The sequence below is a fragment of the Gadus morhua genome, chromosome 13 (genome assembly GCF_902167405.1).
Source record: "Gadus morhua chromosome 13, gadMor3.0, whole genome shotgun sequence".
Lineage (NCBI taxonomy): Eukaryota > Metazoa > Chordata > Actinopteri > Gadiformes > Gadidae > Gadus > Gadus morhua.
This window is the reverse complement of record NC_044060.1, coordinates 12,217,909-12,245,780: the sequence shown is the minus strand read 5'-3', so window position 1 is coordinate 12,245,780 and position 27,872 is coordinate 12,217,909. Positions and strand designations below refer to the sequence as shown.

At 44.2% G+C, this 27,872-nt stretch overlaps 3 protein-coding genes across 8 annotated transcripts in view; 2 read left to right on the top strand and 1 right to left on the bottom strand.

The window, feature by feature from the left end:
- The first annotated feature begins 451 nt into the window (after window positions 1-451).
- On the top strand, window positions 452-15,432 carry ell2 (elongation factor for RNA polymerase II 2). 3 transcript variants are annotated; one of them, XM_030374050.1, is made up of 12 exons: window positions 452-749; window positions 2,950-2,997; window positions 3,668-3,792; window positions 3,955-4,118; window positions 7,703-7,962; window positions 8,445-8,569; window positions 8,833-8,902; window positions 9,483-10,275; window positions 10,722-10,794; window positions 11,113-11,284; window positions 11,850-11,894; window positions 12,145-12,308. In XM_030374050.1, exons 1-12 carry the CDS (start codon window positions 576-578, stop codon window positions 12,163-12,165), a joined length of 2,070 nt encoding a protein of 689 aa, XP_030229910.1. In that variant the 5' UTR covers window positions 452-575; the 3' UTR covers window positions 12,166-12,308. The 3 variants fall into 3 exon arrangements, with proteins under 3 accessions (XP_030229910.1, XP_030229909.1, XP_030229908.1); XM_030374049.1 differs by lacking the exon at window positions 12,145-12,308 and adding an exon at window positions 12,331-15,432 and having other exon boundaries at window positions 454-749; XM_030374048.1 differs by lacking the exon at window positions 12,145-12,308 and adding an exon at window positions 12,328-15,432 and having other exon boundaries at window positions 457-749.
- An 801-nt stretch (window positions 15,433-16,233) lies between these two features.
- glrx (glutaredoxin (thioltransferase)) lies at window positions 16,234-22,353 on the top strand. The gene is made up of 3 exons (XM_030374070.1): window positions 16,234-16,614; window positions 17,055-17,188; window positions 21,810-22,353. Exons 1-2 carry the CDS (start codon window positions 16,408-16,410, stop codon window positions 17,166-17,168), a joined length of 321 nt encoding a protein of 106 aa, XP_030229930.1. The 5' UTR covers window positions 16,234-16,407; the 3' UTR covers window positions 17,169-17,188; window positions 21,810-22,353.
- rhobtb3 (Rho related BTB domain containing 3) overlaps window positions 20,058-27,872 on the bottom strand; it is a 23,088-nt gene continuing 15,273 nt past the window's right edge. The window contains exons 9-13 of one of the 4 annotated variants that reach the window (XM_030374051.1): window positions 27,428-27,533; window positions 25,648-25,821; window positions 22,973-23,139; window positions 22,768-22,891; window positions 20,058-21,953 (exon numbers count right to left, since the gene is read on the bottom strand). In XM_030374051.1, coding sequence (XP_030229911.1) covers window positions 21,835-21,953; window positions 22,768-22,891; window positions 22,973-23,139; window positions 25,648-25,821; window positions 27,428-27,533 — 690 coding nt within the window. In that variant the 3' untranslated portion in view covers window positions 20,058-21,834. The remainder of the gene's footprint in view (window positions 21,954-22,767; window positions 22,892-22,972; window positions 23,140-25,647; window positions 25,822-27,427; window positions 27,534-27,872) is intronic. The other 3 variants (XM_030374052.1, XR_003979124.1, XR_003979123.1) reach the window with 3 other exon arrangements.

Sequence of the window (27,872 nt, the reverse complement as noted above, 5' to 3'; positions counted from 1 at the left end):
ACAGTAGGTAAATAAGACAAGGAACGGTTATTATTATGTTTGTGTATTCTACTTCGTGAAGTTGACCATTACTTGGTAGGTCATTAATCGAATGGGATGCAGCAGGTAAGCGTGTCAGCCTCACTCCAGCTGTTAACCTCGCCGTGAGATAAGAACCTCACGACGGCACGCCTGGCATGAGATGCTCCAAATGAGCGATAACGACGGAGAGAGGGCGATAGTTAGTTACATGGGTTTAACGTCGAGTGGCGAGGTAATGGCCGGAATTTCCGATATCGAGGTATCCGTTTCCGTTACATGTTTTTGATGGTGCTTTGCCCAATTTTTGGTCCAACCTCAATATGTGTTCTTGTTCTGGTTATTGTTGTTTATATTTTTGTTATTCTTACCATGTTGTTATTACTCTTGCTCCTCGTACTGTAACCTGGACGAACGAAGCTCATAGGAAGTAAGATACCGGTTATTGCCTGCCGGAAGTCCAGGATAACGCTATTCTGGAGGATCCTCTCTCAGCCTATGAGTTGTGAAAGTCCCTCCCCGCAGCCGTGTCGGGAAGGGGAGTCGAGGTCTGCTAAATGATCCACCGTCAGAGGGACGATGGTGGAGGGCTGGTAAAGATGGCGGCGCTCTCCCAGGATGGGAGATATGGATTGAATTGTGGCCGAGGGAATGCAGACAGAGTGACCGTTTTGCATGTCAAATTGACCGAGACGGCTGCGAGAGCCATCGAGAGCCACCAAAACTGTAAGGTGAGTTAAGGACTCACTTGTCAGGGCTAATTATGAGTGCCACGGCTGCCTCCACCGGTGAGCAAAGTGCCACGCATAGCTAGGCTACTGAAGTAGCCAAGTTAGCCTGCCTGCTTCTACGTTTTCTCCCCCCAGCTCGCATTCAAATCCAAACGTCGGTTTTGGTTTAATTACCATATAAAACGATACCAGTGCTTTAATGTCGCAATCTGGCCGACTTTTAGCAACTGTCATGTCATATTTAGTCCTCAAAAGTGTTAGATTTGATCACCCAGCATTAGCTGCCTATAACCCTCTGCTGGCCAAGTACTTTTTTTTTTCTTGCTTAACTATTTTGACCAAAGAAGGAGTTATTAGTAGCTGTTCCAAACAGAGTAGTATTTAGGCACAAGTAAGGCAATCCCTTTTACATCCTACTCATTAATGCAAAATGTATGTACATACGAAGAATAATATAAGCCACTGGAATACAATATGTTAAAGATCAACTAAACTAAACTACCAGATGCCGTCAACAACATGAGTCACGACGACATGGATCAAACCTAATCTATTTACAGTAGATGACCCACAAATCAAACATGTTGTGGGCTGATCGACCCGCTTGGTCTCTTGCTAACACCTAAACCTGTTGGGCTTTTTTTTTTACATGGGAAAGCTCGCATATTAATAGCTCGACGGTTCAACCTCCAGGTTTAATTTAGATTCCACTTCGAACGTTAATCCCATTCCTCTTGAGGTGCTGGTGTTAAGCGTTTACCCACGATGGCTCTTTCAAAGCGTATGGTCTAATCGGCAATGTATCGATCTCTTCTATTTCACGAGGCTAGTATTGCGTGATATCAAATATGTATATTTGACTACCTCAACTTTAAAATCGGACATAAGATATCTATACAGACACTCAGAACATGTTATTTTATCTTAATCGAATGTCTTGATGTAATATATATAAAGGTTACTACTGGTATAATTAATATTTAACTGTACAAGTGGTATAACCTAACTCATTCAGGTGAAGATATTGCAAAGGGAAAAAAAACAAGCTAAAGCCAATAACAACAGGATTACATAATTGATCTGCTGTGGTCATGTAGCCTAGCGTTTGGACCAGAATATTCAATGGTATGTGTCAGCTTTTATGGCACATGAGACAAAGGTATTGGTTTGTGCAACTAAAATACTAGGACATGATTTGACAATCCCCCACCTGATTGATATGTTAAGTAGGCTAAATCCAGGGAAGCCTTATTTACACATTATTTATATAAAATTCCCAATACAACCTTATTGAATGAGGTAAGTTGGGCTGCACATTGCATTGAACAGTAGCCTAGAATCTCTTGCTGACTGAGCAGCCAAAAAAACTGCCTGCTTTTTGTTTCTCTCGCCCTCTCAATTGTGTGTGTGTCTGTGTGCGTGCCTTTGCGCGTGTGTGTAAGCTAAAGCTTTCTTTCTGTCGTTATGTGTAATGTGATCAGAACTATGTGCGTGGACTAGTAGGTCTGCAAGTGTATATTGGGGGATGGGTAAATCTTTGGTTGGATCCTGAAAAGCTAAGTAGCTAGGATGTCATTTGCCGTAGAACATTTTTGGAAGTTGTTGAACACTAATTCGGTTCACCTCTAGCTATTCTACCACAGCCACGTTTAAAATATTTTCAACTCTTGAGCCCTCTGAAATGTAGGCTGGTGTTGGTAAAAGTGCACATTCCACTCAGACCAGTTGACTCTATACTTTAGAGGCCTGTCATCCAGCCAGCTTGTTCTGCAGCTGAGCGAAGACCCAGCGAGCTCTGCGTGGCCGCTCTAATCTACAGCGTCACAGAGGAGGCACTGCCTTTTTGTGGCAGTGAACTCTGTTTCAAGAAAACACCAGCGCAACGCTTGCAAACACCGCAATTGCACACTTCAGAAACATCAAATTTCTAATGCCCCACGCGTCCTGCCTTTTTAAAAAAAATGGATGTCAAACTACTCGAAACGAGAACGGTGTAAATATCTGCCATGGCTTTAAGGCTCGGTTCTCCAGTCCGGCCCTGCATTGACATTCTTCTGTAAAGTTTGAGATAATCTTAAAGGCATGGAAATAATGCCTTTTTAGGTTCCAATGTTATGTAATGAATTGCCTTTCTGTAGCCGGCTGTACTTGGTGACCCCTGGTCTTGCGTGTCCTAAACTCTTGGCGTTCTCTTTTTCAGAATGTACCTTCTTTACGGCCATTAATACAATTCAAGGGACTCCAAGGCGTAAGTATCTATTTCTTCTCTCCTACAAGAGTCGAATAATAAGCCTCTGCCCAAGTGCTATAGGTGTATCTTCCATGTGCTTATTGGTGAACATTTTAATTATTTACACCATGTTTCCCCAATGAACAAAAAAGGGAAATGACAAGCATAAGACATACGAAGCATAAGACATACGACACCCATTGTACGAGAATGTTAATATTTTTTGATGGTTAAAGTGCTCGCCCATGAGCTAATATTGTTTCATAAGTTATTTGATGTTAAAACCAGTAGTTTTTATTGACACACACGAACAAAAAGTGTGGCTGATGGCCCTGATTTATTAATACAACATTTATCTCGCGCCTACACTTGCATCCAGCCACGCACGCACTCTGTAGTCGTCTCCAAAGATGTGTCATGCTAGCTCCCATGCTTTCCCTATTCCGCCTCATCTCTGAGCTGTAGAGCAAGCCAGAGGTATGCACACACTCCTGTAAGGAGATCTGCTTACTTGAGGCAGTCAACACTGTGGCCTAGTCTGGAGGTGCTTTTACAGATGGTCACGTTTAGTATTCAGCAAACGCATCACAAATGAACTCCTTGCACACGACCAGGGACAACTTGAGCACCTCGGACACCTCGAAGGAATGAAGACCTGTTAATAATTTTCATTATCTTTTTCTTTCAGTGCATTAAGATTCCCAGGACAGATTCCCCTTCAGACGCCTTCCATAATTTTGAGTTTTACTTGTCTAATGTTGGCAAAGACAACCCTCAGGGAAGCTTTGAATGCATTGAACAATATGCAACAAGGTAATGCTATTCTTAAATGTCAATGTCTTCCTTTTTTCTGAGCCTGTTTTTCCTTGTTGTCATTTAGGCCTGTTATGTATTTTTTTGGGCACAGCTTCTGCTCAGTTAAATGTATTTTCATGCTCCAATCTCACCCCTCTGCCTCCCCCAATGGGTCTCTAGCCTGGGAGCCTCCCACCTGGCTTCCATGGGGACCGTACAGGACAAGGTCACCGTGTGTGCCACCAATGACTCGTACCAGGTGACCCGAGAACGCATGACCCAGGCCGTGGAGGATACACGTGAACGCGGGACCAAAGTCATCAAGCCTGGGGGCAAGTACCGAGGTAGGTCCCTCTTTTATTTATTTTACAGATTGTCTCATCTCATACACGCACAAGCCGCACACCAAGACCACCCACAACCTTCATATATTTTTGGGAACTCACAAATAGTTGGTTCCCGCTACCCTTAAAAAATAAAGAGAAGCAAATGTTGACAACCCATGGCCCCTCAGACTTTTGCAGATTAACACACTTGACTGATAAGTTCCAGGGCAGGCAAACGAAGCCTTTCTGGGTTTATTGACACACAGCCAGCTAAAACGCTAGTTAAATAACCTGAGTCTCTCTCCTTGCACGCTCTCTGGTTGTCCAACAGCCACCCTGGTGGTTTGAGTGTTCCCCTGGTACCCTGATGCTTATAGATATCTGGTGGTTTCCTCTCCACATTAGCGCTGTGCTCTTGGTTCAGGGTCAGGTGCATGGAATAGTAAAAGTAAATCTTTGCTAATCTAATTTGGGTGGTCAGTTCACCACATCCGTTTTTCCACACGTCAGATTTGAACTGGCAAGGTTGGGAAATTGGCACACGTAGTGTAACTACTGCTTCTGTGTCCGTATTTTTTGCCCTTCCTTGACCCACTGGGCAAACTCTTATGTACCACAATAAAACATAACTTCTTAGACCTTATCCTAATGGCCGATATCCCGATTTGAATTGTTCCCTGCCATTTGTTACGTGAACAGTACTAGGGCCCACAACGTTTGGCTTGCCCTCCTATTTTATTAATTGTTTGAAATATAGAAATAGCAGTTGAATATAGGACATATTCTTGTATACAAACTTGCTTTGTTTTCTTGTTTATTTTATAAAATAAATGGCTTCAGTCATCAACCATTGATTCACCCTCGCATAGTGAAGTACAAAATAACCTGTTCCTTTGACATGCATGCATTTTATAAAAATGCAAACGCAACATTTGACATCTGAAACTAATTGATAGGATAGTTTTTAGGAAAGATTCACTTGAAAGCTGCGGTGTGGCCTTTCTAAACTAACAGTTTAAATGTGAACGACCGTCAGCAGAAGGTAATTATCTTTCGTATCGCTCCCAAAACAAGAAAGATTAGTTGAGGCTTCCCAGAAGGTTGCACTTTTTTGCCTTTGGGGATCTATTTGCATACGCTAGCCCTAATGGAAACTGTGAAACGAGAGGACCAGGAAAGGGGTGTTACAGGGGCATGTAGCAGCTGGCCCAGGGAGCACACTAATGTCAGTTCTAAAGAAGCCGTCTGCACATTTCTTTTTCTTTTTTCTTCCTCTCATAACTGTTTCAGGTATCTGCGGTAACTGGTCCAGGCGAGAACAAGCCCCGCCCCCAATCTCTAAATTAAGGTTCAAATGCTTTTAAAGTTGCACTAAACCAGTAGTAGTGCTTTCAGTATTGTGGTAACCCATGAAGAAGGGCAGGTGATGGGCTTTTGAGTTGCTGTAGAGACGGCTTGTTTACTCCTTTATCTTAGTACACCGTGTTGAGTCACTACTCACTAGGCTCAATATTTATGAAGGAGAAAGCCTTTTAGCAGCTGACGCAGGTAATTCACCTTCGACAGTCTGCCACCCTGTGAGACAGCGAATCCTTGCAAATGGCGAGGGTACAGGCTGTCAAGCCACTGAGTTTCTTTATTCTCGCTCTCTTTCCATAATCTTTAAAAGAGCTTTACATTTCATAAGGAATCATGAGAGGTGTAGGGGAATCTATAATAGGTTCCAACAAAGACGTGTGTTGTGGACCCCATTGACACTTGCATTGCAATTGTAACGTGATGCACGCGGAGAAGGCCAGATGTTGATTTACTCTGTGGATAAGGGCTTTGACAACATCCCTTTTTCATTTCTTTCAAACCCTTCTTTTGATGGTAACTTTTTGCGACGGGTCTCAATTTACGATTACAATTAGAATTAGGGCATTTAGCAGACGCTTTTATCCAAAGCGACTTACATCGGTTAATACACACATTGCACACCGACGGTTGAGTCAACCATGCAAGGCGACAGCCAGCTCGTCAGGAGCAGTTAGGGTTAAGTGTCTTGCTCAGTAGCCATGCTTGCCCTCTTTCCACATCCCATATAGGTTCCATGACAGAGGTTATGAATATGCTGAATATATTCAGAGTTGGGGGAGAATGCACTGAAGGTTGATCGAAGCTAAACAGCTTTAATAGTTGATCATTATGCTGGATTGTACTGTTAATACTAGGGCCCGACCGATTCATCGGCCTGCCGATTTAATCGGCCGATTATAGCCTTTTTGAAAATCATCAACATCGGCCAAAAAGACGCTGATTACAACCGATTATTATTGTTATTATTTTTTTTTTAGAAATGTTATTGCTGTTAGCATCCTGCAGATTGCGCTCCTACTCGCCTTGCTATCCAACAACTTTAGCTGGAGTAAAAAAGAGGAGATTGAATTTTACCGTACAACATGAAAGCACGCTCGCTCAGGCAGCTGCGCGCTCACCTCACCAATGTACACAAGACGCGTTGTTTGACCATGTTGTGCCTGTTTTTCTTTGGGTCCCAGCCATGTTAATTTGTTATACTGTAGACTCTAACGGTGAGACCATACTGCTCAGCACGCACGTGTTAGTCACTGCTCACGAGCGCAGCACATTGGGAGTTAGTTATTTATTTTACATTTTACGTTACACCCATTTTTGACTGTAAATGTATTCTAAAACACTCAAAGGTTCTGCATTCAATTCACATATTCGTCAAAAGTGTTTAAAGTATATTTAAGGTATCAAAAACTATGTTTTATAGGGTTTTTTTTGTTTTGTTTTTAATCGGCCGATTAAATCGTAATCGTAATTTTTCTCTGAAAATAATCGGCACTCAAAAATCAATATCGGTCGGGCCCTAGTTAATACAACCATGTCATTTTTTTTTTGCCTGTGTTTGTTGGTTATCACAGCTACATGGCAAGCCGTCTCTTCGGATGGTTGTTGACAGCCTTTAGGTCAACCTAAGTAAATAATTGAGCTACACATCATGGTTGCACAATAAAGTACACTAGAAAAGTACTCAGAAGTCACAAACTTTGTCATATCTGTGTCCTGTCTATGCATGGCAAAATGTTGTGGTGTCCACTGCTAGTTGGACTATCAAAGTGTTGTTCGTCCACCTTTAGGCGCTGTTCACCTATTGGCTTCTTTGTAGAATTGCTGAGCCGATTAGTAATGCTGCACAATAATTTAATATTATGTTTTATCATCTTTGAATAGTATTGTAAATTATTGAATATGAGGTTTGAAACATCGTTGAGACAGGAAAACTAGTTTAAGTGTTACCATAACTTGCATTTCCATATACTTCAATGTAGTGACCCACAGTTGGACTGTTTAGAATGTTATTTTGAATTCATAAGCATATTGTGCTATTTTTTAATATTCCCTTTTATACATGGTGGTATTTTTCCATTTTGCTCATCCCTGCTAAGGGTAATCCTTTGTTGGACGACGGTTTCTGGATCTTGGATGATATCAGTATTGGTGTTGGCTCTCTCTCTCTCCCTCTGACTGCTTCACCATGCCACAAAAAAAACTGCTCCAACTCAGACCTCCATTTTGTCCACGGCGTCTCCTAGGAAAGCAAGTTCAGATGCGCAAGCCCGGGATGTCGGCGCCTGACGTGGTGCCTGAGCGCAAGCGGTCCACGCCCATCAACCCAGCCAACACCATCCGCAAGTGCCTTAGCAACAACCCCGTGTCCCAGCGGCCCTACCGCGACAGGATCATCCACCTGCTGGCCCTCAGGTCCTACAAGAAGCTGGAGGTGCTGGCCCGGCTACAGCGCGACGGCGTCAGCCAGAAGGACCGCAGCTCTCTGGGAAGCACCTTGCAACAGGTGAGTGGCCGGAGGCCAGTGGCTGACCACGGCAGTCGTTGGACGTGGTCTGATGGTGACGTTACCTCACAGAGGTGGCGGTGGGCACTTGCTTCTTCACTTCACTATGTTTCACTTTATTTCGGTTCAGAAGATGATTTTGAAATAATAATTAAATCCCTAATTGTTGAAAAAGGGATTTAAATCAATTCTTCATCCAATGCGACTTGAGTGGAAGTCCCTTCTGACAATGGAGGGGGTTTTAGCAATCAACCCCAGGAATCATTGAAGCGTATAATGCAAATCACCCTGAGAATGACCAATTCCGGACAAGAGGGCCCTGTTTTCGCTATTACTGGGCACAGAAGTCTGGTCATTGCAGATGTTGAGCCCGCAGAGGAAGTGGAAGGTTTCTAGTTAGTAGGTTACAAAGCTCTGAGGCCGAACATTTTGACTTTCATAAGCCTTGATCAAATTCTGTATTTGTTTGGTGTGTGAAACAGGTGGCGAATCTGAACCCCAAAGACAACTCGTACTCATTAAAGGACTTCATGTTCCGTGACATCCAGAAAGACTGGCCCGGTTACTCTGAAGACGATAAGGTCCAAGTGGAGCGTAACATTATTCGGTACAAATGCTCTTCTTGACCCACTTTTTATTTGCTTTATGGTTGAACTTATTCCATAGTATTTGGTCTACTTTCTACAACCCATGATTGTTTGTAAAATAGTTCAGAGGTTAAACCTTCTAGCGATTTTTTCCAATAGTTTCTGATCATCACCGGAACAAGTGCCTTGCTTTCTCTGGCAACCAAACCTGCAGTTCTTCCTGTGATATAAATTGATGAGTAACTCCGAGCATGTCTTCTGTCTCTCCTCCTGTGTCCAACAGTAAACTGGGTCTACCTGAGCCCCTTCCATCCAGCTGTTCTCCTAAAGACAACCTCACCTTGTCCCCACAGGTATGTGTGCACACACACACACACACACACACACACACACACACACACACACACACACACACACACACACACACACACACACACACACACGGAACACACACACACGGAACACACACACACGGAACACACACACACGGAACACACACACACGGAACACACACACACACGGAACACACACGCACACGGAACACACACACACACACGCACACGGAACACACACACACACACGCACACGGAACACACACACACACACGCACACGGAACACACGCACACGGAACACACACACACGGAACACACACACACGCACACGGAACACACACACACGGAACAGACACACACACGGAACAGACACACACGGAACAGACACACACACGGAACAGACACACACACACACACGGAACAGACACACACACACACACGGAACAGACACACACACACACACGGAACAGACACACACACGGAACAGACACACGGAACAGACACACACACACACACACACACACACACGGAACAGACACACACACACACACACACACGGAACAGACAGATGGGCCATCAATGTGTGCTATGCTCTTTCAGAAACGACCGCCGGAAGGAGACTTCATCGACCCACTCGCCCCCAAGAAGCCTCGCATCTCCCATCTCAGCAGCCGGGGTCCCGCCACGTCCTCCACCTCCTCGGACCGCCCTCGCGAGGACGAGGGCTCCAAGCGCCTCTCCCTCCCCTCCGGCATCACCTCCGCCCCGCCCACGCACCTGCCGGCGTCCTCCCACCACCACCACCACCAGCAGCCCAGCCCGGCCTCCCACTCCAACTCCCCCAGCACCCCCGAGGGCTGCGGCACCCAGGACCTGCCCCTGGACCAGAGCTCCTCCTGCAGGGACCCTTCGCCCAGCCCCACCCGTAGCCCCCCGCCCTCCGACCGGACCCCGCTGGACCGCTACCTGCCGCCGGGCCCCGGGCCTGCCGCCTCCCCTCCCCCGGCCCCGGCCCCGGCCCCTCCCCCCCCGCGGACCTCCCTGACGGTGAGCTCCACCGTCATCAGCAGCAGCCCGGTCCCGTTCAGCAGCACTAGTAAGAAGCCCAAGAAGGCCAAGAAGCACAAAGAGAAGGACCGAGAGAGGGAGAAGGGGAAGCGCAAGGAGAAGTCCAGCTCTGGGCCGACTCCTACTCCTACTCCCACCCCCACGCCTCCTCCTCCTCCTCCTCCTCCCCCTCCTCCTGCCCCCCCCAGGGTGGTAGAGCCGCCGCCTGTAGAGCTGCCCCCTGTAGAACAGCCTCGTGTAGAGGAGGCACCGCGGCCCAGGAAGAAGCCGCGTTTGGACAGGGAGGAGAGGGACGACGTCACCAAGCTTCCGCATAAAGACAAGGGTGAGACATCCGACCTGGCCGCCCTCATTTCATGACGCTCCTGTTTTGGATGCATTGGTTTCCGCAGCATGTGCGGCTGTTGAGCACATGAGCAGCTTTATTGTTTTCCCCGTTAACTGTTTGTCTTCTGGAGAATGTTTTCCATTATTCAGACGTAAAAAAATCAAAATGTTTATCAGTCTGTCCTTGTAAATTCAACATGTTTCGTCACATTTTATTGCCCTTGCAACCTGTCAACAGTTTTGGGTGGATCGGATCTAAATCATTTTCAGAAATCACAGCTAATGCTGCTGCTTTCAAGGCCGATTCTGCATAATGGTTATTCATAGTAACGGCTCTTTACGCAATAATGCTGATCCTGCGTTGACTCAATTAAACCTCAATGCATGACTCGGGAACAACAATATCCCCAATTCTAACCCTGTGACCCTCTCCCAACCTAACAGATTCCTCTGAAAAAGGGAAGTCGGTCCATTCCACAGACATTACTCGCCCCATCGTGGTGGCTGAGTATCTGAGGTGAGCTCCCATGGGATTCCCGTCCCCAGTACCAGAGGCCCACGCAGAAGCACTGCAGCGCTCTTTATAGATTCTGTATTTCTCATCGTACGTCTGGAACTGGGTGTACTTCCCCAGATGTATAGGATATATATGATAGCTTTTTATTGACGAGTAATTACTACTCAATAATCACACCTTCTAGGTAAATGGGGGGACCCTTTTTAAACGGGTCTTAACACATCAGAGAGCACCTTTACCACGGCATCCATACATTTATCTTAAACCTGCTCATCGAGTTTTTACGGCTTGAGCAATGGTTTGCGTGTCTGTTTGCAGCAAGTACACGCCGCTGTTATCCCTGGACCAGCGGCAGAACTACAAAGACGACTTCAACTCAGAGTATGACGAGTACCGGGTCCTGCACGCACGTGTGGAGAGCACCACTCGCCGCTTCACCCAGCTGGACGGCCAGTGCAAGAAGCTGGTGCCCGGCACCAAAGAGCACCAGGTCAGTGCTCAACCATCGGCTGTTTGGTCTGCTGGTGTCATTCAGTCATGTGTGAGATATGATTTGCTTTGTGAGTTTACGTGGCACTATACTCAAAGCGCACATCATTTATTGCCTCGCATTCACCCATTCATGCACGCATTTATCCGCGACGGCAGGGTCAGAAATGCAAGGCACAGCAGGGTCGTCAGGAGCTAAGGGTTCAGTGTCTGGCTCAGGGACACCTCGACACTTCTCTAAGAGGAGCCGGGGTTTGAACCAGCGACCTTCTGGTTCCCAGGGGACCAGCTCTAACTCCATGTATTGATGAGGCACATCTTTGCATGTACATTCATTTAAAAATACTTGAAATACTCACTTGAAACCGATTTTGTAAAATATCTTTATTGCATAGGTGGTCTTTTTTATTTTTTACATCTGACCCTTCGTCCTTTGTGTGAAACGTAAAATCTACACCTCATTCACATAGTAAATAGAACATATTTTTATTGTGCTGATTGAACTCTATGGAGAGGCTTCATGTTTTATTACAAAAGGTGATGATTCTTTGGTTTTTATTTTGCAGAAGGTACACGATGAAGTCCTGAAGGAGTACAAGAAAATCAAACAAGTAAGTCATTGAATAGATGTCTGTAGTAGATGATTAAATGTAGAACAACTAAAGGATTACTCCGGGAGAATTTTCTTCCTGGAAATGGGCATATAGCCACTGGCCTTTTGCTCCCATAGATGTCCATTTTTGTCAATCGGTCTGTATGTTCAGCTATTTCATTTTCCTAGACATGCAGCAGAAAGGGATTCTAGAGGATGTGAATGTCTTATCTCATGCTCGGAATCTGCCTCCCCACGACCTGACACAGATATTTCAGGAAGAACTCTGATATAGTCAAATTGATCGTGCGGATGAGATCGGATTCCATCCCCCAGCAAGCCGTTTGTATGTCGCAGAGAACCATGGAAGTGGATGACGTTCTGCCACATTGGGCAGCTGGAGTGTTCTGAGGCGTGGATGCACTGAGCGTGTGTGTTCTGTTCCCTTGCAGCAGAGCCCCAACTACCACGAGGAGAAGCAGCGCTGTGAGTACCTGCACAACAAGTTGGCCCACATCAAGCGGGTGATCGCCGACTTTGATCACCGCCGGGCCCAGGCTTGGAGCTGAGATGGGTGCTCCACCTGCCGGCTGTCCCCATACATTTTCACTAGATCAGTATTGAGAGAGAGGAGTGCATTGATTGGGGGAAGAGAGGGAGAGAGAGGGGTATCCAAAACGGCTTATTTATTATACCTCCTCTGTTACTGCCTCTCTTATCAGCACCCCTCTTGCCCACATTTCAAACATCAAACCTATTGTCATTCCTTCCCTCTTTTGTCACCCTCTTTGATTCCACGCATGTCCTGCAGTTCTCACCTTTAAAAAAAAAAAAAAAAAGAAAGAAAAAGAGCCCCTCCTTTTCAGTTCTTTTTGTAATATATGATTTAAGTAAGTCTCTGCTGGATTTCTGGACCACTGAACCAGTGGAAGGATCGCCATGCATGTGGGACAGGGTTTGGGGAAATATGGAACTCTTCTAGTCTTCTGAAGGACTTTATCTCAAGACATAAAAAAAGAACAAAAAAATGTATTTTTCAGCAGCAGAGTAAATATGAACCTGTATTTAAGTAAAAGTTGAGAGGGAGATCTATTTATTTTGAGACTCGCAGTGAAAGAGCAAGAGTCTACAGATGATTTATTGTTTAAAAAGAGAAAAAGTTAAACTTCTGTCAAAACCAATGCAAAAAATGACCATGGGCCTTATGTGTTTGACTTTCTGAAGCCATTTTGCACGCAAACATCCATATGTCATGTCAGTTCGCAAACGTGGCTCCACTGCCTCGTTTTCCTACCCCGCCCCCTCCCCATTCCTTAGCCTTCACTATTAACTGTGCTGGACTATCTTCCTCTGCTCCAACACATCGAGTTCTGAGCGGGACAGGAAAGGGAAAATGAGAATAGCAGAACAAATCAAGTGAGCTGAACGAGTTGCCAATAGTATCTGTGCATGGATCGTGAACTAAGCTGTATTAGCCATATTGGATGGTTCAGGGGTTTGGTGACAAAAAGAGAGAAAAAAAAGTATAGTGCCCTCTTTATGTCAGGTGGGAGAGGCGGGGTGGGGGGGGTCAGTGTTCTGTGTCCACGCTGCATCAAGGGTGCTGCATCAAGGGTGCCTTAAGGTGTTTACTCTGAGACATCAGCTGGAGCAGATCATAGAGGTCCCTGAGGCTAAACAGAGAAACTACAGCTGCCTGACAAGTGTGTGTGTGTGTGTGTGTGTGTGTGTCTGTTTGTGTGTGTGTGTGTGTGTCTTTCTGTCTGCTTGTGTGTGCGTGTGCAGTTAGGAGCAGTGGTGGCAGTTAAGGGAGCAATTTTTTTTTTGTCTGGATGTGAGTGTTACTACGTGTGCCTGAGTACGTTTGCGCACAACTGTGCATTAACAGGAGTGACCGGTGAAAATAAAAAAGGTAAATGAAAATCCAATCGTGAGGAAAAAAAAGTGAGAAAAAAAATGTAAAAGGAAAAAAAGCTGCTATAGTGTTTAATGAAGCCCGCCAGGTGGCTCAGTGTTTACCCTGGCTCAACTAACCCACGTTATCGATCGGGCAGATAGGGAGGAAGCCCTCTCCTAGAGCAGCGGATTTCTAGCAAGACTGGAAAAAGAACTGGGCCAACCTTCAGCTTTAGCCATTGGAAAACAGGCCACTCTCTGTTAGCCATTGAAAGGAAATTGTCATCCATCAGAGAACAAATCTTCATTGTATTGTCACGAATAATGCTTTTGATTCTCAATTTGAGTTGTCATAGTGGCAGAGCAGTGTAAGGATTGTAAAAAAGCTTGCCTCCATCAAAACATTTATTTTGACGGATGGATGAATGGGTTCCAATGAAAATCGAATATATTTTTGCGTCTATTTTAACAAGGGAAACGATATGTTTACAGTCCTGTGTTAGGATGTTTGCCAAAAAAGAGAAAAAGTAACACTTCTGGTATTGTCACCATGGAGTAAAATTTGATTTAATCATATTGTTTTTTCAACACTCGACATTGATACTGGAAAAGTTGTTGTTTCACTTCCCTTTAAAATAAATTAAGTAAAGTCACTTGGGTCTTAAGGTGGGGAGAGGAGGTATTTATTTAGTTCTCCTGGAGAAATCCACAATGTAACGCCTGACTCGGTGTTGCAGGGAAGCCGGGTTGTCGGTCCCTTTCAGCAACCTGGTCTTTTGAACATTGAGTCTGTTTTGATGACACGGCGGTGTCATAAATGATTGCACAAGCCTCTGGATTCTGACACTGTCAAACGACTAGTCTCTGCAGTAGACTAGTTTTTATGGTGGCCTGTCAGAAGTGAACAGATACAATGACAGATTTTTATTTGCGTAGTAGTCCTTTAAGGAAACCAAAGCTCTTGGTAACATACTGCACATACAATAAACACTTGTATCTGGAAATTGTCAAGTATAAAGATGCATCGACGGAAATGGCCTGGTGATGAACACAGAAGTCAAACTTTTTTTTATTTTCTGTTCATTTCATCCTTTCTAGCCCGCATTGTATTAGGACAATTTGAGTTGCGAGAGGGCTCACACCAAAGCTTATCATATGCAGCAGGTTAGCGGTAGTCCTACCAACTGTCTCCTTCTCCGAGCCTCTCCCCCCCCCCCTTATTCGTCACTAATTGTAGCAATCTTCAGACGTTAAGCCCCTCGCCTTACTGGACCTCTGGGAAAGCATGGAGCACATGCTAGCCATTAGATCCCATTCATTCTGCAGCTTTAAGACGTTTGCTGTCCCTGCCACAACCCCACGGGGCTGGCTTGAGCCAATCTCGGCAGCAGTGGCAAACGCAGAGGGCTGAGAAGAGATTTAGATAAAGGAGTCTTGACAAGCCAGGCTCCATAAGTGAATCATCTCAGTCCAAACTATGGAGGAAGAGTTTTGTCCACCAAAATAGTTAATTGAAGGGGAGGGAGAAAAAGGCAGATACAGATATCATGGGTATGTTTGCTAAGAGAGACCACTGAAATGTAACCTTATTGTGAATGAAATCTGAGCCTGTCCACCAGGCGATGTAAATCAATAAAGATTACCCAAGTTGTATCTGGAAAGTTGGTGTCTCTTCATTGAAGCTATTATTTTTTTTATGATTTTAAAATTGTAAAGGAACATTAATTGACTTGATGACTGTTCAGTTGGACCTCTAATTAGTCCAAGGGTCACGTTTGTAAGGAACATTGTTAACATAATTACATGTAAACTGTCACTGATGTTTTGACACACTCTGAGCCATACTTAGAAATCGGAATTATTAATGTACACTGTTGACAATATATATATTTATTACACTTGGTCTAGTAGCTGCTTTTTTCTCATTCAGATAATGTCCCTGGACTTTAAGTTGTGTACTTAGTTTATATTTACTGTTAGTATTATATATCACTACATTGAGACCCAATGATTTGCTGATTTGAACTACATTGCCACCTCTCTGTGAGGCTTTGGGTTGAAAAGGATCATCAACTCAAGCTCTATTGAGAAACTCCAAATAGGCCTACTACTATTTGTGTTTGACCTGGTAAACAACTGTCTAGACTTGTTTACATGGGTAATGTTTTCCAATCTATGTAATTATTTTCCTTATTTGCTTATGTGTTAAATGTGTCGTTTTTTCAGTTTTCCGGCGAGAGAACTAAAACATGACCATAATCACTTGTTCTTCTCGGTATGTTATTTATTCTTCTTGCGCCGGGACTGTTAAGCCGTCGTACACTTCTTGTAGGAAGCAGAATACCGGAAGTTGCGTTACGTTTGACCGGGATAACGCTACAATTTAGGATCCTCTTGGCCCAGGGCAAGACCATCAAGGAAACGACACGCAGGCGCAGCTGGACTAAAGAAAGGGGCTGCCCTAAGGATATAACTCCTCCCTTCTGAGACTATTGAATTACGAATGCCAACAACTTGCCGTTTGGTGCTTTGATTCATTTATCGACTACGTTGGACGTTGTATTGTATTTCTAGTTCTTTTTAGTTATCATATCGGGGGGTTTATTTATTAATCTCGACTATAACCAAAAGAAGAAATGGCTCAGCAGTTTGTCGAGACTACAGTTAAGGGAGACAAAGTGGTGATGTTTATGAAGCCAACGTGCTCGTATTGCATTATGGCCAAAGATGTTTTGTCCAAATACAAATTTAAACCAGGACATTTAGAATGTATTGACATCAGTAAACGCAGCGACATGGCCAAAATGCAAGACTATTTCCTGGAGATCACTGGTGCTCGCACGGTAAGTTTACAATTGGATTTCCTTTGATCATGAGGCGATTGTAGCTGTTTAGTATTTTTGAAGAAATATGTTTTTACTGTGGACGGTTCTTGTTTGATTAATGTGTAGGCCTTTTGTAGTATAGTCTCATTACGGGTATTTGTGAACTGATGTCCAGTGTTCGCTGTATCCCTTGGATCCAACTGATCAATGTGACTCAATTACCGTCTCGGAAATGATGCGGTGATCATGCACAGCTGTTCACTTCAAACGGTTGAAAATAAAATATAGTATCAATGCAACTGAACTCATCAAATGATCTAAATATAATCAAGTGGATTAAGTCGTTTTTCCATTGCTTTGAATGTGTTGTTTATACTGGGGGGAGGTGCACACAATGGTTCTGTGATCACGTGCCTCACTGACAATGATGTGCGTGTGTATCGTCTACGTTCCCACAGGTGCCACGGGTGTTTATCGGCGATGATTGCGTGGGCGGGGGCAGTGACTTGGCAGAACTGGATCAGAGTGGCAAACTGCAAGGCATGCTTCAAACTATTGGAGCGCTTCAGTGACGTATCACTGCCAGCGCAAGGTACACACACACACACACACACACACACACACACACACACACACACACACACACACACACACACACACACACACACACACACACACACCAGGGGCGTTGCTAGACCTAGAGTTTTACTGGGGCACAGGCCCCCAACTGCCAACATTTTTTTTTTTACGTGTGCACAATATGAAATAGATGGATACAGAAGGTTATGTACGAGCTTCAAAATCATTGTCACTGTCATACTGTAGGCTATATTAAAGCACTGGTAAAGGTAAAGACGCAAAGATGGATTCATGAGTACCGTACAATTATATTTATTTAAACACATACACATCTCAAAGATTTACAAATAAGGTAACTGACAAATAAACAAAAAGTCTCTTTATGACCTTCACCTCTTTATCAGGAGAAGTCTACACATCTATATTTATTTAGAAGCTGTGTGGAAACAGCATAATTTTGCCAGAACGACATGTACTAAAAAGGCAAGAAACAAGGTTTAAAACTAATAGAATTTCTGACTTAAGGTGAGGTGGCTCATTGCCACCAATCAACCTGGAAAATGTTATAGAACCATCAAAGCTCTTAAATTAAACTAAATAAGGCCATACACTACTGCATAGAGCCTTTTTAAATGATAATTTTTTCACTATTAAGCTGTATCGCCGCGCCTTCATGGTGGCAAAGCGGTCAATAACGTGGCTTTGACTCACTTTGCATAGTTGCTCCTTTTCAATGGACAAAAGAGAAAGTTGGTGAAGCCTTCCTTGCCCCATGGTGGACCTAAGCCAGGTGTGGAGCCTTCTCGACACACTGAAAGATCGCTCACAACTACAACTGTTTACAGGAATTGTGAGTGCAATGATCTTAATTATCTGTGTCAGTGTTGGGAACATTGTTGGATCCAGTATGTTAAAAACACCCTGTATATCCATCATTTCCTTTTTTGTGTTAAGGAAGTTTTTGTCCACTAAAACTTCAAGTTTTGAATACAGACAATTTTTCATTCATTATTCATTTTCCGCGTGTGTGCGTGCACGCATGGTGTGTGTGTGTGTGTGTGTGTGTGTGTGTGTGTGTGTGTGTGTGTGTGTGTGTGTGTGTGTGTGTGTGTGTGTGTGTGTGTGTGTGTGTGTGTGTGTGTGTGTGTGTGTGTGTGTGTGTGCTATAAAACTACAGGCTACAGACGCTCAGTATTGAAAAACTGGTGCTAATTATATGGGCAACATTCTTTAACAGCAATCAAGTTGTCATTGTTTGTGTCAAACAAGTTGTGAATTTGTTGTAACGTTAAAAAAGGAGATGACTTACTCTGGGCTGTTTCCAGCTCCCGTGGTTTCCAACGAAACATGATCAACAAAAAAACAAGGAATTCAAAGCTACTTACAATATGCCTAGGTTACATTAATTTCCCCTGATGGCAGCAATGTTCCACTTTCAGCTGGAATTCACGGTACATCAAAACCACACGTCTTCTTTAGATTTCAGTTCCCTTTATTTATTCACACAGTTCAGCAGCGGCATTTATTCAGAATCAGAGCCCAAATTAAAGCTGCATTTAGGGCGACTATCACTACCCAGCAGAAAAATAGATGCACTATAAATGGTTTTGTATAGCAGTCACGAACATGAGCATAGTTGTGGAAATGCTGGTGTTAGAAAACAAAGTTGACGGGAATTAAAGTGCTGCACATCGACTGTACAAATGTAGATTATTCATCACAAGAATTTTAATTCAGAAATCGAATAGGCTAATTAACTCTGAATTGTGAGATAAAATTCAGCATTCTGATAATAAAGTCAGAATACTTGGATAAAATCCGAATTCTGATAATTAAATCCAGCATTAAAGGTTCATTTAAGAAGGTTCTCCCCAGTCATTTGTCGCCTGGTCGCAGTGTCGAGTTTTTTTTTTAAAGTAGTTCACTAGTCGTAGCGTGCAAATAAATTGCAGTGTCAGAATTCTGAGAATTTTGTCAGCATTCAGATTTCTCAGAATTCTCTTACGCTGCAAATTAAAGCGCTACTACTAGCAAACTAGTTTAAGCGTGACTGGAGAGAACTTCCTTAAATTAACCTTTAATGCTAGATTTGCATCAACGCTATTGCGTGAATTAGTATGGTTCTCTTTCATGGAAGCCGGAAGTGGGAGATTCCTTATTTTTTTTACCATTATTGTTTTATTAACAAATTTCTCCTACAGGGGATTGATAAAGTTCTATCTAGACTATTGAACAGAAAGAAACACTTGGTCATACTTGACACACTTTACCACTGAAACATTCAGAAGAGTCACGTGGACGAATCCGTAAATAACTGATTTTTTTCATTGGTTGTTGCGTTAAATCTTACCCAGATACAGTAGGGGTATTTTCTGATTGGCTTTTACGTAGCCCCTTTCGTTTTTTGATTGGCTGGTAAGAGGCAGGCTCGACTGAAGACTCCAGAGGCAGCAGGAGATGCACTTGATGAATACTGCCGATTCCATAGCGAGAGCGGCGCTTCTGCAGATGAATTTAATAATGATCAATGGAATTTTACTGGGGCACTGGAGACTTTTACTGGGGCACGTGCCCCAGTAAAAAGGGGCTGACGACGCCTCTGACACACACACACACACACACACACACACACACACACACACACACACACACACACACACACACACACACACACACACACACACACACACACACACACACACACACACACACACACACACACACACACACACACACACACACACACAGAGAGCGCGCGCGAGCCTGAGGCAGTTCTATAAGAGTGGTAGAACTAGCTGCTACGTCGGGAGTGGAGGGGGGGATATACAACCATTAGTTTAAATACATGTTCACAGCACATGGGTAAAAAGAGTGAAAGCAAACAAAAAACGTAACATTTTATTGCTGAGAAAACACGGATACACCCTGACATCAGTTTCATAGGATTAGTAATGGGCTCCTCCTGATTGACAGGTCCTCTGTGGTGATAGCTTGACCCCCCCCCTTTTCAAAGTCCATCTCTCCAGCTGTTCTCCCATTAGCTGTGTAATCTCAGTGCATTCATTTCCCTCAAGGGGTCACATATTGGAAATGCTATTGGCATTAAGTGATGTATTAAAGAACACATATTCAATTTGATATGTTAATCAGTGGGTCCATGAAGACGTCATGATACAGTGTTAGCTTTTGTGTGTGCCGACTTGAATTTGAGCTTCAGCCAAAACCATATTACTACTGAGCATTACATAATATGGTCTTTATTATAATGATAAGAGGATATAACATAATTCACTTGTTGGTACCATTTATGCTAAAATAACGAACTGTCGAAACAGTTGATTGAAGTGCTGTGCAATAAAGTGTCGCCCAACACCGAAAGTGAACAAAAGGAAAGAAAAAAAACAACCTTCCATATCTAATCGCTTACAAAAATAATCACAGCACCATTAAATCATAATACATGATTCATGTTATTCCAAAATGAAATAAAATGTATTTCACCTCTTAAATTTCCTAACCATGAATAAATATTCACATAACTTGAATAACATTAAGAAATTATGCAAAAAGCACCCTTTTAAAAATGAACCAAAGGCCATGTTGCCTATATTCATCGACATTTTAGAATGACATTGTATTCCATTTTCTGAAATGGATCATAGAAATAGCCCTGTTCGACCAAAATGGCATCGAGACACATTGAATAATGAATCACATTTGAAATACTGATGCATGTAGTCTTTTAAAAGGAAAAGAACGTAACATAACATAATATGATGTCTTTCCACATGTATCTGAAAACAAACCTGAATGTGCTACTGGTGGCATTCAGGGGTTGTGCATCAGACTCTGAAAGCTTTACACTATGTTCTCCCAACAAGGCAACCCTTTTAGCTACATGACATTTAGATGTATTTGAACTCCAGAGACAAGCAGTTTTTATTTTTTATTTTTTATTGAAACCCTTCAATGTTTTTTACGCAGGTAAACGGACATCATGGGCCAATTATATAGTGTTAAAACTATGGGATTTAGTAAAAGTGTCTCAGGCGTTAGGGGATGAACAGAATTATCCAGTAACGTCTCTAAAGTATACAGGGCTGCAGTCCAGCACAGTGGTGTTTCTGGTCCAGTCCAGGCTTGTTCCACCTGGTATGTCAGTATTGGTTGTAAATATCTACTCTCGGTTTGTATTTCATTTTCATGTGATAGATGGGTACCTATTTACACTCAGTCAGCCAGTCAGATGCAATATACATTTTGAATGGCTGTTGGTGGATGAGTCACTGGACCAGGCTGGACACTCAGGCTTTTCCGCGGGCGACGGAGCACGGGTCTCATCGGGTGGACGCCGTTCCATTGGCTGCTTGGGGCCACGGCGACCTTTGCACTCTGCTCCACTGCGCTGGTGTTGTTGTGTTGTCATCCCCCCCCCCCCCCCCAGCGTATCTCTGCTTCGCCGCACTCCGGCCGCCGTCCAGCAGAAATCCCCAAGCAACCAGTACCGCAGCCCATAATATTGCTATCCCTGCCGTCTTCTCTCCCAAACCAATGTTCTTGATATGTTCTCATGTTTGGTGCCCCCCCCCCCCCCCCCTCCACCCTGCCCCTCCCCCTTCCCGTGTATTCCACAGGGTGTGTGTGTGTCGGAGGGGGCCGTCACATGACCGTGCAGCGGGACTTGCGTAGCTTGCGTCTCCTCTGCTGGTACTCGCTGAGCTCCTGCAGGTATCCCCGGGACGGCCAACGCAACCTCTCCACATGGTCCCTCTCCTCTTCTGGAACGCACACACGCACACAACCAACACACGCAAGCACATGCATGATGACACAAACGAAGACGTATAGAAACACGCACATGGGGACACGCACACATGCACGGGCATTGATGAACACGGACATGGCAGCCCTCGACACTAATGCTTAATGTCTATTAATCGCTGAGCACACAAACCTACGCTGTCTCGCCTTGTATAACTGTCTACACGGCAACAGTGTCTGTGTCACGCTTGATGAAGTCTTCTTTTTTTACAAACTACGAATGAATTATTCTTCTTTCTCATTTGGTTGTCCAGCTGAATCCTTTTCTTTACTCGTGCCTTTAACGACCGTCCAATGGATCCTAAACAAGTTCCCTGTGTGTGACTAAAGATGACAATAAACGCTTTCCATCACAAATCCTGTGCGTCACTGAAATGATTCACATTCTTATCTCCCCGTTTTATAACATGCTTTGGCTGATGCATACATACTAATGCCAGAAGGAATAAAAAAGGAAAGAGGGCGATAACAACCCCTCTGTAACAGACCACTTAGTTATAAGGAACCATGGGCCAGTGTGTGAAGGAGCAACGGAGCACTCCCAGTAAACGCCACAGCCCAGTTCAGCCTCAGCCTATTAATGCTGTCGTAATATTCAAGACTAATCTGACCTTCTACTTTTCACTGACATGTGAGAGTGTGTTGGAGCTAGGCCATTTCCTGGGGTGAATCCTGGAAGCATGGTGTGATCTAAAAAAAGGGCTTGTATGCCATGGAGGTGAAAGGTGAGAGAATGGGGAGGGGGGGGGGGGGATACAAACAGACACTGACCCGAGAGCTCCAGGAAGTCTGCTTTGTGGCTGAAGATCAGGTAGTTGTTGGCGATGAAGTGGAGCAGCCATACATAGAGCTGCTCGGCGTTGTGACACTGGGCGGCACATAAGACGTTAGAGTCCTACATGGATCAGTACAGCATATGCTCCCGTCACACCAAGTGAATTTCTCTTATCTCAGACACACACACACACGCACTGACCTTTGCACGGCGGAGTAGCCGGATCACACTGATACCGGTGGATGCCAGCTCCCTGCTGGGCATGCTCTGAAGGTAGGCACACACGCACACCTCACACAGATGCTGCAGGCGCTTCACTTGGTACATCTCGGCACAGACGAGCACGGCCATGGCCTGCAGCACACTGGCTAGACATAGAAACGCGCACGCACGCACACACACACACGCATGCACGCACAAACAAAGCACAGTCTGATAGAGTGTAGGCTTTCACAAACACATCAAAACCTTTAATTGCTATATATTGAGAGTAATTAACTGTGGCCAGTATTCTTCCAGTATGGTTCTTTTGTTTTGGCTTTCAGTTTGTTAGGCTTCCTGACAATGTCGCCAAGAATAAACAGTGAATTTTTGCGCTTGCTGTCCTTCTAGAAAACACAATTGGTCATCACAGCTGTCAGTCAAGCCCGCCTGTGGGCAATATGCACACTATGCCAACTCTCCACTGATTCCGCCCCCGGCCAAATGACGGGGTTGAATCCCTGCTGCCAGCCCAGTGTAAATGAAAGAGACTGCTTGTTCGTAGGGCTGCCCTGCTGAAGCCGACCATAAGCACCCACTGCGCTGCTCCAGTGGGGATTCTGACGCCTGTGGCTTTTGTTTGGCTGCTTCTGGAGATGTAACCTTGCCTTGACTTTGAGCAAAAAAAAACGCAACAGCACAGCGGCATCGCCTCCCTCTCTCTTTGGCAGCTCTCTTTTTCTATTTCCACGTTCTACTGAGAGACATGTGGGCAAGTGAAAGCCTGTTTTGTCCTTTGCATGCACCAAAAGGGAGTTTGTTGAATATCGCTCACCAGCACCACTATTTGGGTGTGGGAAGACATACAAACACGATTGTTTATTTTAGGTTTGGGGTTATGATTGATTCATCCTAAACCCGTGGAGGTGTAAGAGGCTCCGTCCTAACTTACTTTTTAATATAATATACATAATGGACTTAAAAAAGTAAAACAACGATATGTGTGACACACTTATATCAAATCTTCTATGAAGAGGTATGCTTGAGAAATATTTCTGAGAGAGACTAAAATACATACATTGGCGGTGATTTCGCCTTGTTTTGACTTTATGTAAATTACCCACACCCAGTTTGACCACCTGCAAAACACGCTTAAGGGACTTTAATATTAGCAGTGAGCAGTGCTTTTATTGAGCACACTTATGCACACTGCATGTGTAAAAGCTGGTGATGGCTCTTTCTAAGGACACATCTGGGAATGTAACTGGACAACATATCTCCTCATGCTAATCTCAGCCTCCACCGTTCACTTGCCCAAGGTCACCATGGGTCCCGCCCTGATCATCTGATACACAGAGCAGGCAAAATCAGGAAGCATCTACAAGAAATTATAGACATGATCTTCATGGGCTGTCGGGATTGTCATTCCCAGAAATGTAGACATAGCCCCACTTGACACATCTTATCTTTATTTTATCTTTACTTCAATCCCATTAAAGTCCCGGTTGTATGGTCCACGGTTGGTCATAATTGCACGTCAATCAAGACCTCTTCCTGACAAGTAGGTGGTTCTTGACACAGTTAATCAACGCATTGTCCCAGAGTCTCCATATGGAACGTCTGGCTCTGTGAGGCTAGTGAATAAACCTAAGGGCGGTGATGTTCCCGAAAATGCATGGTTCAATTTGGGGAATGGTATATGTGGTTTAATTTGAGCTCACTACTGTTCTCTGCAGTACCCCAGGGAGACGCATTGGCAGCCTGTGAAAAAAAACTTGGTTTCATAAGGCCCTGTCATCTTGTTTCAGAAGGACCGTTAGGCAATTTGGTCGCTATTGTGTGTTTAATATTCACAAGACCTCAATTGTGGGTTTCATGCCCTCTCAAAGGTAAAATAAAGAAAATATAATGGCTAAAAATACTGTATGCAGGCTGATGACGACAGTGTGATGTAAGTATTAAGGAAAAACACAGCTTTGCTCACATCTCAGAGCCCCAAGATCAGCCGACACTGCAAAATACATGCCATAGATTTAGCTAGGTAGATATAGCTATTAGACGGAACTGCAGGTCGGACATACTGTATATTAAATATTGTTAGGTAAATATTGTATTTTCTGAAAAATTATCTTAGAAAATGTATATATTCAATTATTAACAAAGGCTTGCTATTATTTCATAAATATTGTAGCTTGAAATGTTTTCTTTTGAGGTTTTGTGTTAAATTGGATTTATTGAGGTTAACACAAATGAACACGAAGCCTCAATGAAAAACATTACAGCATAAACTGCTGCGTTATGCTGCTTATGCTTTTTCTTCCCGCTGTTGCCCTCTGGCCATGGCCTTTTGAAGTAATAATTTTGTATAATGGGGGTGCTGGCATTCCTTGCTAAGCCACTGCATATGTTACTTCTGGTCTATATTTTACCGTTTGCATACGAGGTGGTCTGTGTAAGGTCTTCATGACATTTTGGTGGTACACCTCAACTCAAAAGTTGGAAACCACCTCCATAGATCAACAAGAAAGAGACACCCTTCATAACCCTTTAGAACATGGCTTTTCAAGCGTTTGCATGAGATTCAATACTTCCCTTGCTTCTCGAAGCAGCAGCAGCAGCAATGATGGTGTTCATGTGTTATTGGGGCGTTTTGAATCGTCACGCAGTACACTCACCAGGACAGCAGGTGTCAGTGTAGAGGTACTCCAGGAAGGAGAGGAAGGTGTCTGAGGAGACTCCGTGGATCGGCACCACTCGGCTCCGAGCCTCTGCGTACTTTCCACTAAACATGGCCGCCATGACATCACAGCGCGCCACCAGTACCGCTCTGTGGGCTGGCAACACACTCCCTAGAGAAAACACACACGCGCACACACACACACACACGCGTGCACACACACACACACACACACACACACACACACACACACACACACACACACACACACACACACACACACACACACACACACAATCAGACACACACACACACACACACACACACACACACACACACACACACACACACACACACACACACACACACACACACACACACACACAAACAGAGACACACATGCCAACCACAAAGCAAAAAATAGATAGTTTTAGTTCAGTCATAAGACAGATAGCACAGATAACAGATAGAAAGGGAATAGCATACGTGAACATAGGCTATATTTTAAAACATCAGTGCCTTACAGATTCAAACATCCTCGAAAATAGAAAATAAAACGACGCCTGTGGCGACATTTTTCCACCAAAAGGTAATTTAGCAACATAATTACTGTGATTCATTGAATCAACTGTAATTGAGGGTCAGGGGTCAGGGTCAAATTTCAAACTGGGGGCTAAGGTCTTCCCGACTCAAAGCAAATTTGAACTCTTACTACTTGGAATTCACATAAATTAGAATCAGTTATCTGATGAGTAAGTAAAGAATACATCAAGACGGGGGGAATAGAATGTATGTGTTCTATGTTTTTGTGTGTGCCTACCACTGCCCAAGTGTACCACATTAACCAACAGTGATAACATATTAGATACTTTCATTATATAACAAGCGCTGTGAGGGTAATTTTGAAAAAAACCTAAATATACATTCTAGTTTTATGGATGCAACAACTGTTTCGTATACACAGTAGTACTCTAGTAAAAAACCGAGAGTTTATCTGTTGTATGTTGTCTGGAGGGTCTTTAAAGGGTAGAGGTTGATACTGAGGTATGTGTACATACCAGCACGTCATGCGTTTGTGGTGATGTTCTATTAAGGTTACTGAACGGACAGAGCTCGCACTATTCCGCCTAACTTCCCAAATCTGCTGTCTGCCTCGTGAACAGCATAGAGATGCCCACCAGATCTGAGGGGGATTTTAGTGTAGAAGAAGGCTAAGTGAATGCTTGGGGCATTGCCTGCTGCCTCTACCATCTCTCACTGCTGCTTGATACAGTTTCAGTGAAGAATATGATGGCCAATTTAATCCCAAGGATGGATTGTGCTGACCAAAGCCGGGAGAGCGGCGCCCTAACTTCCATCTCTCTGAGGCGGAGGACGCCGGAGGAGTGAAGCATTTATGGGACGGCTTCTCGCAGTACAGGAACTATTCTAGCAATACAGATGAGCAGGAGGAATAAATTGTGGCTATGGGGAAACAGGAGAAACCTAGCTGTTTTGGTCATCAACAACATCATGCCGCAATGGGACACAGTGAACAATATTATTGAGGTGTTTTCTTGAGGTAAAAAACAAATAAATGCGATATTCATAATCCTTAAGTCAAGGATTATTAATGTGACCTTTCTTCACTGTCAGAGTCATGTGCATTAAATTAATATGTGTATTCACTTGTGTGTGGGTGTCTGTTTGCGGGTTTACGACTGTGTGTGTGTGTGTGCGTGTGTGTGTGTGCCTGTTTGTGTGCCTGTGTGTGTGTGTGTGTGTCAGGGAGGACTTGCCTTGCACCATGAAGATGACGTCAGAGTAGAGGGGAGAATTAAAGAGACTGACGAGGGTCTGGGGGCCAAGGACTGCCGCCCGCGCACTGGGGGTCTCCCTGGAGGCCTACACACACACACACACACACACACACACACACATGGCCACACACACACACACGGCCACACACACACACACGGCCACACACACACACACACACACACACACACACACACACACACACACACACACACACACACACGGCCACACACACACACGGCCACACGGCCACACACACACACACACACACACACACACACACACACACACACACACACGGCCACACACAACCATACACGGCCCCCCACACACACACACACACACACACACACGGCCACACACACACACAACCATACACGGCCCCACACACACACACACACACACACACACACACACACACACACA